This window comes from Carlito syrichta, unplaced genomic scaffold (assembly GCF_000164805.1).
Source record: "Carlito syrichta isolate Samal-C Ts95f unplaced genomic scaffold, Tarsius_syrichta-2.0.1 Scaffold304264, whole genome shotgun sequence".
Lineage (NCBI taxonomy): Eukaryota > Metazoa > Chordata > Mammalia > Primates > Tarsiidae > Carlito > Carlito syrichta.
This window is the reverse complement of record NW_007248360.1, coordinates 867,744-886,905: the sequence shown is the minus strand read 5'-3', so window position 1 is coordinate 886,905 and position 19,162 is coordinate 867,744. Positions and strand designations below refer to the sequence as shown.

General features: G+C 47.2%; 1 protein-coding gene across 2 annotated transcripts in view; it reads left to right on the top strand.

The window, feature by feature from the left end:
- Nucleotides 1-19,162, top strand: part of JAG1 (jagged 1) — a 37,994-nt gene that overhangs the window by 1,023 nt on the left and 17,809 nt on the right. For both annotated transcript variants that reach the window (XM_021713128.1, XM_008059583.2), the window contains exons 2-4: nucleotides 8,328-8,379; nucleotides 14,894-15,148; nucleotides 17,489-17,549. In XM_021713128.1, coding sequence (XP_021568803.1) covers nucleotides 8,328-8,379; nucleotides 14,894-15,148; nucleotides 17,489-17,549 — 368 coding nt within the window. The remainder of the gene's footprint in view (nucleotides 1-8,327; nucleotides 8,380-14,893; nucleotides 15,149-17,488; nucleotides 17,550-19,162) is intronic.

Genomic DNA, 19,162 nt, shown 5'->3' with positions numbered 1-19,162 from the left:
ATAGTCCTCATTAATTTTTTTTTTTTCAAGTTAGATACAAACCTCAGTCAATATCATGAAGTAGTAAATATTACAGATAGATATAACTAGATAGATAGATAGATAGATAGATAGATAGATAGATAGATTTTTTTTAATGTAAGGTAATAAGCACAATTAAGCAATAAGACAACAAAACACCTCGTGAGAAATCAGAAAATTAGCAAGTTTGTCCAAGGCTAAATTTTTATCAAGACTCAAAAAAGGCTCTTAAGACCAAATACGACCAGGGTAGATATAAAGTCCTCACTTCTAGCGGTTTCCGGGCTATGGAACAGCTGAGTATGCAAACTTCCACGGGAAGGGCGGGCGCACGGCCCCCGCAAGCCTTTGGGTGCCGCGCCAAGGCTTGGAAGGGATGGCAGTCTGGAGGTAGTACCGGCGGGCGCAAGTGCATAGACCCTCACCCCCCTACCCCGCCCTCAGAGCGACTCGAGGCGTGGGCCCAGCTGGCAGACCCTTCAGCGAGGCCCTTGCAACATCCCAAAATGGGTGGAAGGAAGATGGGTGCGATTGCAGAAGGGGAGGAAAGGGAAATGTTGGGGGTGTGCCCTCTGCCTGGCTCCCGCTGTCCAGGAGGCATGACTCATTGCCAGGACTGGGGCTCGGCCCAGCCTGTGCTGGGAGGGTGGGTGGTTGGTGAGAGGGGGAGCTCAGAGTCCCGGAGGATTGCTTTCCACCACGTGCTCTGATGGGGTGCACTCTGCTGCCTCCTGTCCGCAGGTTCGGGCTGTGATTCGCAACTCCGGGAGAGGAGAATGCCTGCTGTGGCTGTGTATGAAACTTGGAATGGCTCTTAAGGTCCACGTTTACAGGAACTGGCATTAAAAAGTGCCCTTTGCCGTGGGGGAGATAAGACCATTATCAAAAAAACGCCATTAATAAGGGCTTATTTTGGAAAAAAACTTAAAAACCGACACGGCTGTATATGAAGTTATCTTGAGGTCCTGGGGCTGTTTCTGTCTTGGGATTTTATTTTTACAAAGAGTGTTTATCTTGTTTTGTTAATCCCCTATTAGGGAGAACTTTAAGCTAAAGAGGTTGGCCACCTTTAAATCTGGCCCGGGCCTGAGCTGACCGTGAATACTGACCGCCCTTGAACGTGTGTTTGGAGTTTAGGGGGAAGGGGCCTGCAGGTGGTTCCACCCTCCTGAGAATCTGTCCCGAGCCCCTCGCTTTTCACAAGACCATAAAAGGAATCTTATTAGTGATGTGGAAAAGCAGCAGCCTGGCTGAAGTTCATTTTGGAGAGTAGGGTCAGAGGATGGTCTGGAGGAAAAAAAACAGGGAGGCTTGCTCCCTGGGCTGGCTGGGGGAAAGTGACCTAGAAGGTGTGTCTGTCCCTTTTGACACTTGGCGGAGAGTCCTCAATGGAAAAGGAGCGGAAATGGTGTAGGAGGGCAAGGGAGGCGATTGATTTGCATTCGCTGGTGCTCTTCTGTGGTTTCAGGCCCCACGGGTCACCAACCATGAAATAGACTCTCAGCGTTTCTAGAATGGGGGAAGACCCATGGGCCAACACTGAGAATGTGGTTCTTTTGAAGTTGGGCCAAATGCATGTATCACTCATAAACAAGTCTCCACCCTGCTGCCCCAAAAAGGCCTCCTGTGAAACATTAGCTTCACTTCCTAAGAGAAATTGGAGTTTAGGTGTATTGTTTTATTTTCCTGAATGTGGTTGGAGAAACACCACAGTCCGTAACATTCAAGAATGAGCCTAGGGTGAGTATGAACTTAACTGAAAGCACTTAGACAGCTGAGCAGGTAGCGAAGTAGAGAGCACAGCTGCATCCAGTTTGGCAATTAACTGTTAAGGGTGGCTTTTAAAAACTAATTTGCTTGACTAGGTAACAACTGAATCTAGCATGGAATTACAGAGACAAAACGAGGGGAGGCTATAGGGTTTAAAAAAAAAAAAAAAATCCAAACCACCTTGGGCTCCCAGCCACAGTTAGCATTTGCGTGAGTCCTTCCAAATTTGCTGACGCTGAAAGAGCTGGGGTGCAGGGGTGGGTCAGTGTAGAAGGTCGTGTAATTCATGCCTTTTGTTTGGAATCATGACCCTAATCAAGCAACTGTTCGTGTTCTGGGGAGGAAGAGGAGGAAACGACTTGGTCAAATGTGAAATATAATCCACATTCCAGTGTGCCCGTGAGAGGCTCTGTGGAGGTGAGCCCGCCTGTCACACATTGTATCTGAGGACGTCCCAGTTGGTGTCCACTGCCCTGGTCTTGGTAGTTTTTCATCAGTGGCTTCTAATTGTCACACCACTGCTGCTCCAAGGGACTTGACTTGAAGCAACTAGTCTGATTTATGTTCCCCAAATTAAGGGACCGAGTGATAAGAACATCATTGTGAGAGGTAATTGGGCTTAACAAGAAGTGATTCGGGAATAACCACTTATAAACCACTGAAATGGTTAATTTACACCTCCCAAAATTAGTGCTAAATCCCAGTAGTGCCTGCTTATTAAAAATGCATTAGTGTAATTACTGCTGCCCATCCCCCAAAAGCTTTTTGGGAATTTCAGAACCCCAGTTAGATGTATTGCTGCACTAGTGGTCCTAGGGTGAAATTAATCTAGAGAAACTGGGGGAAGTACTTGGGGTATCTGGCTCATTAGCCTCATATTTAAATACCATTGACCCCATTAAAAGGCTTACTGGGACTGACGTAATTTTTTTTTTTAATAAAAGAAGATCCAATGAAATGTGATTCTTGCCTGCAAGGGTTGCCAATTTTGACCCCTTTCACACTTAAGACTCGAATGACCAGGGGTTTGGGAGTGTTGACTGTCCCAGTGTTAATCAGCGTGTAACTGACACATCCTTGCCTTTATGCCTTCTGCTGTCTTTTCCGGTCTCTGAGTAGATGTGGTGTGGACACGTGGAGGGCAGAGAGATGGGTTCTTATTTGAGTTGGCTCCTTTCTGCCTCCAGTATTTGCAGCCTGCCTGTGTGGTCGACATGTATACAGACAGTGCACTGTGTGTGTGTGTGTGTGTGCGTGTGCTCAGGAACTTTCTACTTGTGGCAAAAACACCTTTTGCCCTAAGAAATCTACTTCAAACTAAAGCAATGAAGTGACATCTCTGTGTTGCAGCACTGGGCTTGGGGGAAAGTGGAGTTGTGCTTGCATTGAAGGGGCTGCACTAAGTGTCCTGCAGAGGGGCTGCCCCCAGAATGGAATGCCTAGTCCAGGTACTTAGTTTCTAATTTTTTTTTTCCCTTGCAGGTGTAGCTTTCTGTTTTCTTCCTCCTCGCCGTCTTGTTTGTTAGCGACTTATTCAAACCTCCCGTCCTTACGTGAGTTTGCAACCCACCAGCTCCACACTCATAATTCTGCAAGGACTTAAAGCGTTTTTATAAAATGGTGTGGAGGCTGTTGAGGGAGTTGAGTGCGTGACAAGAAGAGTCAGCAACAAGTGGCAGGCACATCACCTCCCAGAATATCAGCAACCTGAATGTAAAATCTTTACACCAAATAGTGGTGCCTCAAGGACCCTTTTGGATAGAAGGCATGTGGGAAGTTTAGCATGGAGAAAAAAAAGTTATTTACAAAAAAACACAGCCAGGTCAACAAGGCTTCTTCACATTCCTGATCTGAAAACAGATCAGGGATGCAAACAAAGGCCTTGGCTGGATTCATATCAGCCACTGGTCCCATTGTAGAAGGGCTAGAAGTTGGTCCTAACGTCAGGCTTTCAAGATTAGTTACAGCGTAAGAATGCATAATCTCTGGATGTGCATACAATTAGCATTGTAATCCATAAAGACAAGTATTCCTGCAAATTCTCCCTTGGTAAACTTCTGGAAACATGTTTCTCTACTCCCCCGTCCTCCTACATCCTCCAAGGTTAAGACCCAGGCTGCTGAGAGAAATGACACTTGGCTCCAGCTTTTCAATATATATTTTTTTAAAAACTTAGAACAAAACATAATCTTTTCTTCCAACGATTTGAAGATAAATTGGGATGCATGAAAAGCGATGATTCCAGAATGGTGGTGGAAGGTGAAGGGGCGTCCTGGGTTCAGAAATGTCCCACCTTTACTTTGCTACATGGGGCAGAGTGGCCATGTTGTGACTTAATTACTGGTTTCTGCTCACAGCGTGGACTGCAACAGCCCTGTGGCTGTTATTTTTATGGTGGCAGTGATACCTACCATCCGTGCCCTGTGTGCTTAGGGAAGAAATTCGCAAGGTGGCTCCCAGTGGTTAAAGGGGTACGTAAATAGTCAAACATTCAGAGTCCTCTACCAGCTCAACCCGGTTTTTATGCACTTTTGGTAAATAAGTAGAAAGGCTTCTTGTTCGGGCTTGCTCTGTGTGAACCGGACCGTTGTGCTTGGCTGGCTTCTCGGTATTCTATCTATTAACCTCACCACCCTTTTGTAACTGGTGCATTTAATTATCAGTGGGATGCTTTTCAAACAGGTAAGGGTAATGATGGGAAAAGGGGTGGGGGCGACTCATTGAGAGTCTCAAATCTGGATATGAGCTCTGAGGCCCCTTGGTGAGCCTTTGAGGTGGGCTTTGATGAGAAAATCACCCTTTGTAACTAGATCAGACTCTATTGACATGTCAAGCCCTACAGACTTGATTGCTTTCTGTGCCTGAAGCCTTAGCCTGGATGCCATAGGGTAGTTGTCTTTTCTTATCTCTCCTAGCCAAAACCCTGGGATACGTGCAGCGTGTGCATGAGGATGTGTGAGTGTGACCACACATGGACTCTCTGAAACCTTTTTTTGCTTAATATGTTTTGTGACTGGAATATTTTATACTCTGGCCACCCAGACGCGGGCAGGACAATAGAGCCGGCCGAATTGACTGAAATGAGGATTACCGAGAATAATGGGGCCTCTCCAAAAATACTGCTAGTACAGGGCAAGCGACAGGAAGCAACAGTTGAGTCAGCAGAGTGCAGGGCCCCCGACAAACGCGGGGCCGACTGACTTCGCACAATGGCCACGTTGGCACATCGGGCATTCCCAGGATGTGCGTGCCGCTGGCGGTCCTGCCTGTCGCAGCCGCCCGGGGTTTTGGATGCCGCACGCGTGCCGTTTGGATGGCGGTTTGTTTGTGTCCATCAGCTTGGCAGGAGGGGGAGGCAGCGGCTTCTCAGGGCTTGGTTTGTTTGGCTGTCACTGTTGCCAGGAAAAGGAAGCTCCCAGCTGCCAACATAATTACCTTTGTTTCTTACATCCCCCCCCCTCCTTAATGTGGCAATTAAGTGCTTACCACTCTGCCCAGTGCCAAGGTAACTGCTGTGGAGTGGGACAGGGCAGAGAACACAATCCTAGTGCAGCAGCCTGAGTGTGGCAGGCAGGCGGGAGGAGGTGTGGGGGAGCCTGGTGGTCCTGGGATGCTTTGAGACTTTGATGCTAGGACTCTCCTCCAGGTAAAATTCTTCGGGAATCTCCCAAAAAGCAGTTCTGAAAGCAGACCCTTTCGTGTGCCACACGAGAATGGGAACCGGCTGCTGAGTTGCCAGATTTCCTTGGGACTGGAGCTGGGAAGGGGCTGAAGGGACTCACTTTGCAAATCCAGACTGAGGACCTGTTAACTACCCATTCCTCCTGCTTTGTCCCCAGACTGTCGTGGGAAAACGCAAAGAAAAAAAGGTAGAAGCCAGGTAACGCTTTGCCAGAATATTAGTTTAATGGTTTGAAACCAAGACAAACCCAGGTATTTGCTGTGTGTGTGTGTGTGTGTGTTTTGGTATTGAACTTGTTAAGTTTGAACACTTGCCTTTCCAAGCCCTCCTGTGACTGGGGACTTGGGCTCTGCTGGGGCATCAGATTTGCAGTGACTGATGGGGTGTGATTTGGGCATGGTGGGTTGCTGATCTGTGGCCTGGCATCTGCTTTGATGGCATGAAGTATGCGTGGTGTGGGATCTCAGTGTTTGGATGTATATTCAGGGATGTGCAGAGGTCAAGCGTGGGCCTGGGAAAAATGAAAGTTCCCTAGCAACTAATAATCATTGCTAAATTATCTTGATTGTTGATCTATAATGTGGGGGATGGAGTGGGAGGTAAGAGTGGCTCCTAATAGGAGCCTTGGAGGGAATCCTTTTCTCTTAAGACAGGGCAGGAGGGAATCCCCCTGCTCCAGGAGACCATCCCGGGCACCCTAATCCTTTCTCTGAAACAAGTGAGAGAGGGTCCAGGCTTTGTGGCCATCACTCTGTCTCCAGCTCTGAGAAGAAAGGCAGTGTTCATGGAAAATCCCAAAACCAGGCATCTAGGGTTGTATGCTGTTCCCTTTCCTTCAAGGTGGGGTGGTATTGGTCCGTGGATTCCCTAGGTCTTCCCAGTTCTGGCGAGGATGAGCCTGGCCCACTGCTTGGTCTTCCAAGTTCTTCCAAGTTCTTGTGCAAGACCTAAGAGTGCCTCTCTCCTGGAGTATTAAGCAGAGTTAACACTGCCCCACCAGCTCAATCCTGGGCGCCTTCCCTAGCAGTAGGGTTTGTGGGTATTAGGTGTTTAGTGCTTGTGCAATTCTGTCAAAATGTCTGCTATCAATGTATTTAATCAGAGGATTAATTACAGCAATATTGTTGAAGCAAAGGACATGGGCCTCAACGTGACCAGCAAATGAAGGGCTTAATTACACAGAATCAACCACACATCTGGCCCCATTTCGACTTGGCTCTCGCCTCAAATCAGTAGAGAAATATAATTTCTTGTTGCTCTTAGGGAAGAGTCCTGTAATTTGCAGGAAGTCCTAAGAAACTTAAAGAGGCTGTAAATAAGGTGTAACTTTCACTAATAAAATATTCACGACGACAACAATGAATTTGGCCCTGTGGCCCCTAACAGGAGAGGGCTGGGTATGTGCCCTGGCTTGCCTGGTTTTGCTTGCTTTTCTGAGCATTTTCCCACAGTTATCAGTGAACGAAATGGAATCCTACTCTGCTTTGAGTATGAAACATATTTCGGCTGAATTCCAAGACAGAGTCTATCACAAGAGATATTTTTATATTCAGAGCCGACCTGCTGTGTCGCTGTGAGAGCAGTAAGCTGGCCTTGGGTTATGAATGAAACTCCTCTGTGGCCCCCACCCCCCTTTCTCTTTGGCCTTTGCCTCATAGGTGCCTTCTCTTCCCTGGCAGCAGGCTGCTGCTGGGTGGCACAGCATGGTGTAATAGTCAATATACATGACTACTACACAGCACGGTGTTATAAGCAATATATGTGACTGTGGTACAGCACAGTGTTATAATCAATATACATGACTATTTCCAATGAATTGGTTTCTGACAGCAGTGAGGCAAGGATGCATAACCCAATTCATGGGGTTTTTTTTGTTTTGTTTTGTTTTTCTCCCTACCTGCCTTGGGTGTATCTCAAGAGTGCCAAGATAGCTGAAGGTTTATTTAAACCCTAGCATTTTGTGATACTGACCTTATTGTAAATTATGAAGATTTGCATAACAGAGGGAATTTGCTTATAGCTTAGGTTTAGGGGGAAGTAGAATTCTGAGATGAGCCAGGAAGATAAAAGGTGCCTTACCAGTGTATTAGCTGGCATCTCGCCAGTATCCAGAGAATTTGTTTAGATAGTGGACTCTGATTATTTCTGGAATCTTACATCTTATTAACAGATACGTTAATCAATAAATAGAACCTGTAGGTGTGTGGTTGTTTCTCCCTTTGTACTTTCTTCCCCAGGACCCACCTCCCACCCCACTGCCCAAGTTAGGTTGCCTTCTTTGTCTTAGAGTCTTTTTGCACTTACCCCCCTCCTGCTTCCTAGAGTTACCTGATACTTGTGGGAGCCAGGATGGTCTCACACAGACAGAGCTTTCAAAGGGGTTCTGAAAAGGAAAAAGGGGCCTCCCCAGGGACCGCCCCACCAGAGCCCAAAGTGTAACCTTAGCAGTACCCCCTCAGTACAAATACCTGGCTAGGTTAGCTTAGAATAAATTCTTTGTGTGTGTGTGTGTGTGTGTGTGTGTGTCCTCACGCACCAGAGTTGCGGTCTGGAAAGTTTTGGGAAACTATGCGCTGTGTTCCCTTATAGGAAAGTGGCATTTCCTGATCAGCACATTGGGGCTGCCTGCATGCATGTTGACCTCAGTGGGCCCCGGCCAGGTGAAAGGAGTCATTTGCCAACCTGAGGAGAATGCTGACAAAGGAAGGGGAGTTGACTTGGATTTAAACACTCAGGACCTCAATATTGATTGAATTTTCATTCCGGCTTTATAGTTTTGTTTGGTGGGGATGCTGGGAGACCAAGAATATAGGACCCTGGAGAATCACTAAGCTGCTGTTTCTCTGTCTTGCAGAGGTCTTACACGTTGCTCGTGGAGGCGTGGGATTCCAGTAATGACACCGTTCGTAAGTATCATGTCAATGGACTTGTCTCTAAACACATGTGGAGGTGCAGTGCTTGGCCCACCAGTCAGAGCTGGATCTGTCTCCTAATTACTCAGGAGAGCTTCTGCTCCCTCCATCTGTTCCCCCCACCCCTTCCCGTCTTCCCCCACAGGGTGAAACCTGTCAATGGAATCTATTCCTTAACTTCCCTTAGAATTTCAACTTGGAATATTAAGTGGCCAGAAGAGATTCCCAGTTAACTCACTCCCTGATTGTGAAACCTAGATTATCTTTGGGATAGAGATCTTAATGGTTTTACAACTTTAAAACCTTGTAGACTGCTAAAGGATCAAAGTAGTGACTTTTTAAAAGTCCATTTAAACTTTAAGTGAGCGTTTAATCTCTCATCAGAAAGATAAAGCCTTAAAGGTGGCACTGGGCTCTAAAGACCGACCTTGAATTTCACTTGGTGGGCAGGTGAGCTTCAAGCCCCTCCAGGTTTCCCACACTGCACACGACAAGCCTTTCATTGACTCGGAATTCCAGAGCCTCACAGCCATCACCTGCCTTGTCCCTTCTGAAAGATGGCTCTGTTTTCAGTGCAGGTTGCCTTTCAGGTCTGCAAGGGGTGGGTTTTGGTGGGGAAGCCACAGAGGATGCATATGGAAATGGCAGCAGTCTGGCTCAGAAGGTGCCTTGCTGTTTAATTGTGACTAGACATGTTTTTCCTCACGAGCCAAAACTGCGAGTTCCCTTTTTGCCAGCAGAGTCTGGTTTGTTGTCATCGGAAAACTTGATTCACTCTGCCGTTGCTTGGTCTGTGCGAGAGGAGGGGTTGATCCGGTTCTTGTCTTTACCCTCTGTTCTCTGAGTGTCTTGTTCTTTTGCTTTTCTACCTTACTGACCTTTTCTTTGTGTTTTCGCTGCTAATATTATCTTTTCCCCTCGCCTTGCCCTGCTTTCTCCTACCTCTGGACTGGTGAATGCCCAGTGTGGATGCAGCAAAGGCTTCCAGCCTTGGTGGCTTATTGGATCGCCCAGGGCCACAGAATCTTTGCTGAGCCCACATGTCTTCCCAGGTCATTTGGGTTACCCTCTTGCTTGGGCATCTTAAGTCCAGCTTTTTGGCATCATTCCTGCCTGGAGGGAAGCTTGTGAAAGTCTGGGGTCCAGGATGGGCAATGTTGCTGACACCTGTGATCCCAGCACTTTTGGAGGTCTTGAAATCAAGAGACTTCTTGAGTCCAGGATTTCAAGACCAGCCTGGGCAACATAGGGAGACCTCATCTCTACCAAAACAAAAAAACCATAAAAATTATCTGGATATGTTGGCATGCCTGTAGTCCCAGCAACTCAGGAGGCTGAGGTAAGGATCACCTGAGCCCAGGAGTTGGAGGCTGTGGTGAACCATGATCGTGCCCTGCACTCCAGCCTGGGCAGCAGAGTGAGATTCTGACTCAGAAAAAACCCAAAAAACAAAAACAAGTTTGACGTCTGAGCCTTCCCCTGTCCCTCTGTGGGGGATGAGGAAAGGGTGGCAGGAGCGCTTTGCCAGCTTGTCTGTGGCTGATGCCAGTCTGGGTCATAGACACCTGTTTGTTCTCTGCTCCCTCCCCTGCCACAAACGTTGAGGATTGTGTGACTGTTATGTCACTGTGACCTGCTTACAATGGTAACTAAGCATTAGGAAGACAAGGGTGGGGAGAATAGGTTGTTCTGATATTCTGGTGTTGGTGTGGGGCTCTCCTTAACCTCCCTCTTAGCTGTTAGAACAGTTCACCTGGTAGAGTGAGTGTCCTCGAGGTCAATCCTGGCCCATGATAAGAGTTGGGTCAGAGCCGGGTGCAGTAGCTCATGCCTGTAATCCAGTACTTTGGGAGGCGGAGGCAAGAGGATTGCCTTAGCTCTGGGGTTCGAGACCAGCCTGAGCAACTTGGTGAGACCTTGTCTCTGCAATAAATCATAAAATTAACTGGGCATGGTGGCGCACACCTGTTGTTCCAGCTACTTGGAAGGCTGAGGCAGAAGGATCACCTGAACCCAGCGGATCGAGACTGCAGTGACCATGATCTTGCCACTGTACTCCAGCCTGGGCAAAAGAGTGAGACTCTGACTCAAAAAAATAAAAATAAAAATAAAAAAGCAGGTCAGTACACTTGTTAGGGACCTGCGAGAGACCTGCCCCCAGCACCTGTAGGGCCTTTCCCGGATCTTCACTGCCCCCCACAGTTTAAGGAGCTGTGTCCCTGGGAACCCAGTGCCCATCCAGAATTGTCCAGGGTTGTCTGCATTTCCAGATAGCCCCATTTTGGGGTTCTGGAATGTTTCATCTCTTTCTGGTTGGAGGTGGGGTAAACTAACCAAATCCTTAGAAGAGGATCAGGACTGGGGTGGAGATAAAGTGCTTTCAGACCTCTGCTTTTGGAGAAAGGGGTTGACAGAGTCACGGAATGCCCATTACAGGTTGTTGGCAAACCCTGATGAAGTGGGGTTTGGGTTTGGCGGAGATAGTTTATTCTATTGCCTATTCAGCCCCTCTTCTGTGATGCTTCTGAGGAATCTTGAATTTAGAACAATCAAAACAAAACTTGGGCTCTTCCCTCTCCAAAAGCAATCTCTTCCCTAGGGTCCTTGCGGGGTGACTAGCACCAGTATTTGATCAGCCACTGCTGGAGGCCAGAAATCTGGAAGGTATCTTCTCTCTTTTGGCATCTGTGTCTAGCCCACCTCCAAGTTCTGAATCCCTCCGGCACTTCACTCAAATCTAGCTGCTTCCCACCATCTTTCCTGCTATTACTCTCGCCAGATTACCATCTGCACATGCCTGAACTACTTAAGAGTAGCTGCCAACTGGTCTACCTCTATCTGCTCCTACCTACCTCCAGTGCTTTCTCCATCTTGGTATTTTTGGAGCATAACATTGAATTGTGACAATAAGGGTGACCATTATGACTAAAAACCAGCCTCTCGGTGGCTTCCTGTTGCTCTTGGGATAGGTCTGTACGTGGCCCACAAGGCCCTGTGCAGTTCAGCCCTGTTGGCTTGCCAGCTTTGTCTTAAACGCCATCGCGTCCATCATATCTGTAGCCTTTCTCTCCTGCCTCAGGACCTTTGCACTTGCTGTTTGCTCTGCCCAGAATGTTTTGCTCCTTACCCTCTTTACCCTTGGCCCTTCCCAATGGACTCTGCTCTTTAAGGACAGAAGCCGAGGTGCCCAGATGGAGTTGACTGCCCTTTGGGATTGTAAAGTTTGTAAAGACTCTGACTTTGGATGTAAATTAGAGGCAGTACCCTGAGTTTGGGTCCAGATCATTCCTTCTGCCATCATCTCTGCAGTGAATCCTCACAGACAGACTCTGGCCCAAAAGATGCGCAAGTGCTGTTTGTGTGATAGAAAGTATTTTCTAGGGCTGGCCCTCATCACCAGTCTTCCAAGGTCCCTTATTGCATTTCAGGACTGAGATATAGAAGGGTCCATATTTCTCTCTCCCCCCCAGAGCAAATGGTTTCAGTTTACTGTGAAGCTTAATAATTATGTAAACATACAAGGGCACACTTCAGGTTTTTCCTATAGCTCAGCCTTCTTGGCTAAGGTTTCCATCTAGGTTTTCGGGTTGGTGTGGTCCCGGGGTTGTGCTCAGACTCGCCCCTTGTCTCTTCCTCCTCTGCTTCACTAGCCATCTTCATGCCATTGGAGATTGCAGGGAGGCATGGGGACATCCTTTTCCAAGGGCTGGACTGCCAAATGCACTACCCCAGAGACCTTTCTAGGGCCCCAGGCCCATGGTTCAGGCTGCAGCTTGGAGGAGGCAGGCAGCAGACAAGCTGTCTCTTACCAGACTCTCTCGAGTCATTTATCCAGCTCTGGTAGCCCCATTGAGAACCTCGAAGTGCTCGTCTTCATAGCATTTCCTGAAAATTAGTAGCAAGCACGCTGAGGACTGAAAAGTGCATGTCCGTCTGCACCCTTGGCATTGCCCGGCCTCTCACCTCAACTGTTTGTTGTTGATACCGGCCTGAGAGAAGCTGGACACGTTTGTGCCAGGACTTGCGTGCTTAAATGCCTCCTTTATGAAGGGCTCCTAAGCGCATGGCAATGGCCCACTACACTTTTCAACTGAAGCAACAGAGTAAACACAGTTAATTAGAGAGACATTTTTGTCATTCCTTGGCTGATGTTTATTTGCAAACCTGAAGGAGTCAAGCTTTGCCAGTGGTTCCTGCGTGCTCAGGTGTAAGCCTGCAGGTATGTGGGCTTGTTCAAGGCTTGTCTTGCCCACACGACGGTTCAGGAACCCTAGAGGGTGAATGCTGAGGCCACACTAGAAGTGGGGTGTGGGGACGAAGCCAGCCGGGAGCTCCTTCTCTCCTGGTTACCTCCAGGCTTGCATCACTTTGTAAAGGAGTGCAGGCCCGGGGCCTAGAAAAAAAGCAGTGTAGGTGGGAAAGAATCACAAAGACACTGCTAGTAGGTTCTAGCTCTGTCTCTCCAAGATGGCCTTGACTTTGACAAGGCGGTGAAGGGTTAGTGCTGGCAAGTTTAAGAAAACAAACACAAAATCAGGCTGGGGAGCTGACTTAATGCCTTGCTGTCTTTTTGTATCTCTCCCCTGAACTCCTGGCACCTGGTGTCTGGAGCTATTTTTGTACTTGTGTCTTCTTTCAGACTAGATTATAAGTGACCTCGGGACAGGGACCACTTACTCCTGAGAGTTGCTTGTACTCTAGGTGTTTATTTTCCTCAGTATTCTTGAGGAGCGTGACTTGGCTCCAAAAAAAGAAATTAAAAAAAAAAAATCAAGCATCTTTAGGCTACCTGTCTCTAAACGTGGGTGAATTATTCTCCCATCTGCATTCTGGGCAGAGGAGAAAGGTGAAATGCATCAAGTTCATGATGCTGCTATTTAAATGCCAGCTTTGGCTGGGTGTGGTGCCTTATGCTTGTAGTCCCAGCTACTAGGGAAGCTGAGGCGGGAGGATTGTTTGAACCCAGAAAGTCAGGCTGTGGTGAGCCCTGATGGCACCACTTGGGTGCCAAAGCAAGACCCCATCTCTTTAAAAATATAAATAAAAAATAAAACACCAGCTTTAAAGATGTTAACAATCTTTTTTTTTTATATCATGTGATCCACTCTTCTGCTTCTAGTGATGTGTTTTGAAATGGACAAAGCTTTCCCAAGTGAGATGCAAAACTCTAAAACGAGAGAAGTTGCCACCCTTTATCTGAAATAACAAAATTTCTTCAAGAGCAACATTCCCTAAGGGGCTATAGTCACTATAGTCACTAATACGTAAAGAGCTTTTTTGCAAGTCAGTTTGACAGACCATGTAATTGGCAGAGGAGAGAAGCAGGTTGTCACTCTTGGGAGCAAATACAAATGGTTTTGTAAATACTGGAAAGGGTGCTCACCATCACTCAATTAAATGCTAATTAAATGAGGTCCGCTTTACCTATCAGGCGTAGATCGGAAGGTTTGATAATGTGCCTCTTGGCACTGATCTTGGGAAACACCGCTTCCTGTGTGGTGGGAGGACAAGCTGCCAGCACTCTGGTGGGTAGTTTGGGGTTGTGGACAGAGTGGATTGGTCGAGCACATGCACTTCGTTTCTAGGATGTTTCTTACTTCTGGAATTAAACACCTGGGCAGATACATCCAAGGATGCTCACCTTGGCTTTGATTAATAATGAGAGTCCAAAACAACCCACATGCCTATGTGTTAGTGTCTAGGTAAATTATTTATTGGTATTCCCAGACAGCAAAATACTGCGTACCCATTAAAGAGGATAAGTAAGTGGTAACAGATATTGCCTCTGGGGAACTTCATGAAGTTTTCTTTTTAAAAAATGTTATATGATTAAGTATATGTGTGTGTGTGTATATATTTATGTATATATATACACACATATATATTTTTATGTGCATGTGTATACACACACACACACACATATATTTTTTTCTTTTTTTTTGAGTCAGAGTCTTATTGTGTTGCTCAGACTGGAGTGCAGTGGCCGCTCCCAGCCACCGCAGCCTCGACCTGCTGGGCTCTGGTGATCCTTCCACCTCAGCCTTCCTAGTAGCTGAAACTACAGGCACGCGCTACCACGCCCAGCTAATTTTTGATTTATTGTAGAAATGAGATCTTGCCAAGTTGCCTGGACCGGTCTTGAACCCGTGGGCTCAGGCAATCCACTCACCTCAGCCTCCCAAAGTGCTGGAATTACAGGCTGAGCCACCGAGCCTAGCCATTAAATATATTTTTTAGATTAGAAACAGGGTCTTGCTACGTTGGCCAGGCTGGTCTCGAACTCCTGGCCTCAAGCGATCCTCCCACCTTGGCCTCTCAAAGGTTGGGATTACAGGCGTGAGGCACCACACCTGGCCAAAGCTTTCATTTTTTGCACTTTTGTACAACTGTTTGAATTTTGTACCACAGCCATATGTTTGCCTGTCTTTTAATAGTCAAAGTGATCGTAGAAGAAGGCACTGTAGTGGATGTTAACGTGGTTCCTTGTTTTTTTTTTTTTTGTCTCTAGAACCTGACAGCATTATTGAAAAGGCTTCTCACTCGGGTATGATCAACCCCAGCCGGCAGTGGCAGATGCTGAAGCAGAACACTGGGGTTGCCCACTTCGAGTATCAGATCCGGGTCACCTGCGACGATTACTACTATGGCTTTGGCTGCAATAAGTTCTGCCGCCCCAGAGATGACTTCTTTGGACACTACGCCTGTGATCAGAATGGCAACAAAACTTGCATGGAAGGCTGGATGGGCCCCGAATGCAACAAAGGTATGTGTGTGCACACGTATGCCTGTGTACCCATTAAAGAGGATAAGTAAGTGTGCACACGTATGCCTGTCGGTGAACCTGCCCTGAGTGCCTGTTGCTTTTGATGACGCTGCTGTGTCAGGCTAGGTGGGATTCAGGCGGTTACTCTCTAGGTGCTGAGCAGAAGATGCTGTTGCTGTCCCATCCAGATCCCCTGCACTGGCTGGCGCTTCCATCCCCCAGCTGCTGTGAGCCTTGGCTGCTAACAGCTCACAGCTGCTCCTTCTCTAGAGAATTGTTCTTGGCCAAACTGGAGCTAGTCTGTGCCCCATCTCTCCAGCTCACAGCAGTGAGTGACTGACAGAGGGGTTACAAAGGCCAGCCCCCTTTGCCTTAAGGCTGTGGTAAAATTCACACTCCAGAGTGTCCTCTGGGACCAGGCTGAAGCTAGACTCCAGCTGAGACCACATCCTGGCTCATCCCCTTCCCCTGCCCCATCTGCTTTCCTCTGTCCCTTTCTCCTATGCCTGAATCCCCTTCTCACGTTCTGCTTCTAAGGAGCCTGACTCAAGACAGATGCCAAACGGAACTGGGTTAGCCCAGTTGACGTCTGAACAGGCAGTCCTTTAGGAAATGACAGCCCCTGCACTCAGGGTGACCTTGCAGCAAGCTTTCATTGGGCATCTGAAGGGGCCATGGCATTGAGGAAGGGGGGTGAATGACTAGCCCAAGCTTTCCTGCTGGTGTAGGATTGAGCCCTCCCCAGTAGCTCAAGCTTTCAGTGTCTCTGTGCTGTCTCCTGTCCTAGCCCCTTCTAAAACTCAGTGATTCTAATTCATAGCAGCTTGATGGGTAATTCTAATTAACTGTATAATATTGCCTTATGAACAGTATTGGACTCCCCTTTATTTTACATGATAAATAGGAAAATTCTTTCATGATAAACTCAGACTTTAAAATGAATTTTTGAATCTGACAAAGGGGTGGGCCATGGGGGGGAGGAGTTTGCAGGTCTCCTGGGCAATATTGCTTTCTTTTTTTTTTTTTTTTTTTTGAGTTTAAGTCTCACTTTGTGGCCCAGACTGGAGTGCAGTGGCACACTCCCAGCCACTGCAGCCTCAACCACCTGGGCTCCGGCGATCCTTCCTGTCAGCCTTCCAAGTAGCTGGAACTATAGGCGTGCGCTACCATGCCTGGCTAATTTTTTGATTTATTGTAGAGATGAGGTCTTGCCAAGTTGCCCAGGTGGGTCTCTAACCCACGGGCTCCCAAACCGCAGAATTACATGCTGAGCCACAGAGCCCGGCCAATACTGCTTTCTTAAATAACTGGAGACGAGAGGAGGAATTGATTAACATATCTTAAGTAGTAGGTTTTATGTTTTTATCTTTTTTTTTTTTTTTTTTTTTTTGGGTCGGTGTCTCACTTCATTGCCCAGGCTGGAGTGCAGTGGCACGCTCTTGGCCACTGTAGCCTCGACCTGCTAGGCTCAGTGATTATTCCACTTTAGCCTTCCCAAGTAGTTGGAGCTACAGACCTGTGCCACCATGCCCAGCTAATTTTTTTATTTATTGTAGAGAGGAAGCCTCACCATGTTACCCAGGTTGGTCTTGAACCATGGGCTCAAGCAATCCTCTCACCCCCGCTTCCCAAAGTGCTGGGATTATAAGGCATGAGCCACCACGCCTGGCATTAAGTAGTATGTTTGAAACATCAGTTACAATTTCCTAAACTATCTAACGGTTAGTATTTTTTTGCAATGTCAGTTTAATTTTTTTTTAAATGCAGTAGAGAATTGTTTTAAGAGGATACTTTACAGAAGTCCCACCAGATCTAACGACCAGATTAATCTGCCCATCAAAGCCAGCCTGGTTGGCTCTTGGCCCCATGGGATTTTTAAACCAGGCATTTGGTGGTGGGGGGGTTTTAAGAAGGCTGGGGCTTATCCAAACGTGCCCTGATAGGACAAAGTGGGTGGAATGGGGAAGGATTATCTATACCTTTTCTTTTTCTCCTTTTGGTGAGGAGATGTGAGCAGGGTGGGAACCCACCAGGCTGTGCTCAGGGAGCCAGGGTAGCTATTGTTTAAGGAGATTGGACAGAGGTCCCCTCCCCCCATCAACTTGCCTGCATTTTGTCCCCAAACAATATCATGTTTTGAGGCTCTGCTAGCATGGCCTTGAAGTTTAAAGCTGGATTTGTCATTTGGGCCTCTCCCATCTCCCTTTCTTTACAACGGACTTGATGTGAGCTCTCCTAAAATCATGGATTTTGTTGGCTTAATGTTCTGGGCCACTCATGATGGTGGCGGTGCAAGGAACAGGCAGAGTGCTGACACGTCCTTCTCTGTGTTTTTTACAGCTATTTGCCGACAGGGCTGCAGTCCCAAGCATGGGTCTTGCAAACTCCCGGGTGACTGCAGGTAAATGACTAAACCAGTCTTTTGTGGTCATTGTTGTTGTTTTTTTAATGTTTCCTTTAATGCAAGAGAGGGACTGACTTTATTGTGAATATGCCTTTTTTTCCTTGGAGAACAAGAAAGCTTTACAAAAAATTTCAGATAGGCACATCCGAAGCTTATTAAATTATACCAGCTGTCTGGTGGAATGCACACACCACTTCTCTCTTGGAATAAAAAGAAACTCCTATGGGCATGGCCAGTGACTTCATGTATTAACGGTTCTGTAAATTGATAACACATTTTTATAATCATCCCTTAAAATGCTAATGGGCTGGCTGGAAGGATGTGGGCTTGTTTTTCTGCGGCTCTCTCCTCCTCTTCCTCTCTGGTTTTCCTCTCCCGGCCCCTCCCCCACTTTTCCCATCAATAGGCGAAAGTCCAGCATTCTTTAGAATGGGATTAGTACAATCTCCTGGCCCCTTTGCAGGCGGGAGCTGGGCTGGTGCTGAGAGGTTAATGGCAGCCCTGGAATCTTGTCAGTTGAGCCTGATGAATGTAGACTTTTGCTGCTGGCCTTTGAAGTCTGTTCTTTTATGGTCCAGGAACAATGCAGAAGCAAAAAGGAGACCTACTCTGACCATTTCATGATTAGGAGTTTTGGAACTTCTTGAAATTTATATTATGCCAATTTGGGAAAGGCTCTCGTTTCGGGAAATAGCTTTGGTGTCTGCGGCATTTTGACAGTCTGTTGCTTTATTTTCCCTCCTCCCAAATTTTAAGGATTAGCTGACTTAATGTGACACTAGATGGATCCTTTGGGCCTGTCGCTTCTGTTCCAAAAGCTTCTCTGACTTGAGCAAAGGGAAGCTTATGAAACCGTCTAAACCAGCGTGTCTCAAACTGACGTTATCTGGGGCTCATGTTAAAACTCAGATCCTGATGCCATAGGTCTGAGTGGGCCCAGGTTTCTACTTTTCTGACAAGCCCCAAGTGATGCTGTCGGTGGGCCCATGCTTTGGGAATCACTGCCCCAAAACCTCAGTACTCAGTGTAATTCCCAAAATTAACCAGGGAAACTGTTAAAATGTGGGTTCCCAGGCTTCACCTCTCTCTGATGAAATCCTGATCCCTTGATTTGGCTCAGGAATCTGCATTTGACTAGCTTCATTGCTTAGTGAATTTTGAGGCTGCTGCTTTAAAGAGAATTACCTGTGGCCTTGATCTTGATGATCCCACCACTCCATCTGTTCTCCTCCCGTGCAAGGGGGATACTGAACTTGAGGATGGAAGTAAAATAAGAACAGTTTGTAGGAAATGGTCTCTTCCTACATTTCAGAAAGGTGGTTTCTTTCTTCTGGAAGGCTGAGGAGTTTCCCCTTGGTGGCAGCTGACTGTAGGATTTAACAGCAGCGCTGTCAAGTGTGGAGCAGGAATCCACCTACGTTAACTCTTCCTAATTAAGGGTGTTCTGGAGAAAGTCAGAATGGCAGTGCTATTAGTGACTCGGAGCCTGCCCCCTGCTCAGATGAGTATCAGCGGAGGCCGGCTGCGATTTGTGCTACTGTCATCAGAATAAACACTCTGCTACGCAGGGGAGGGCCCTCCCAGCCAGAACAACAGGCTTTGTTTCCAGA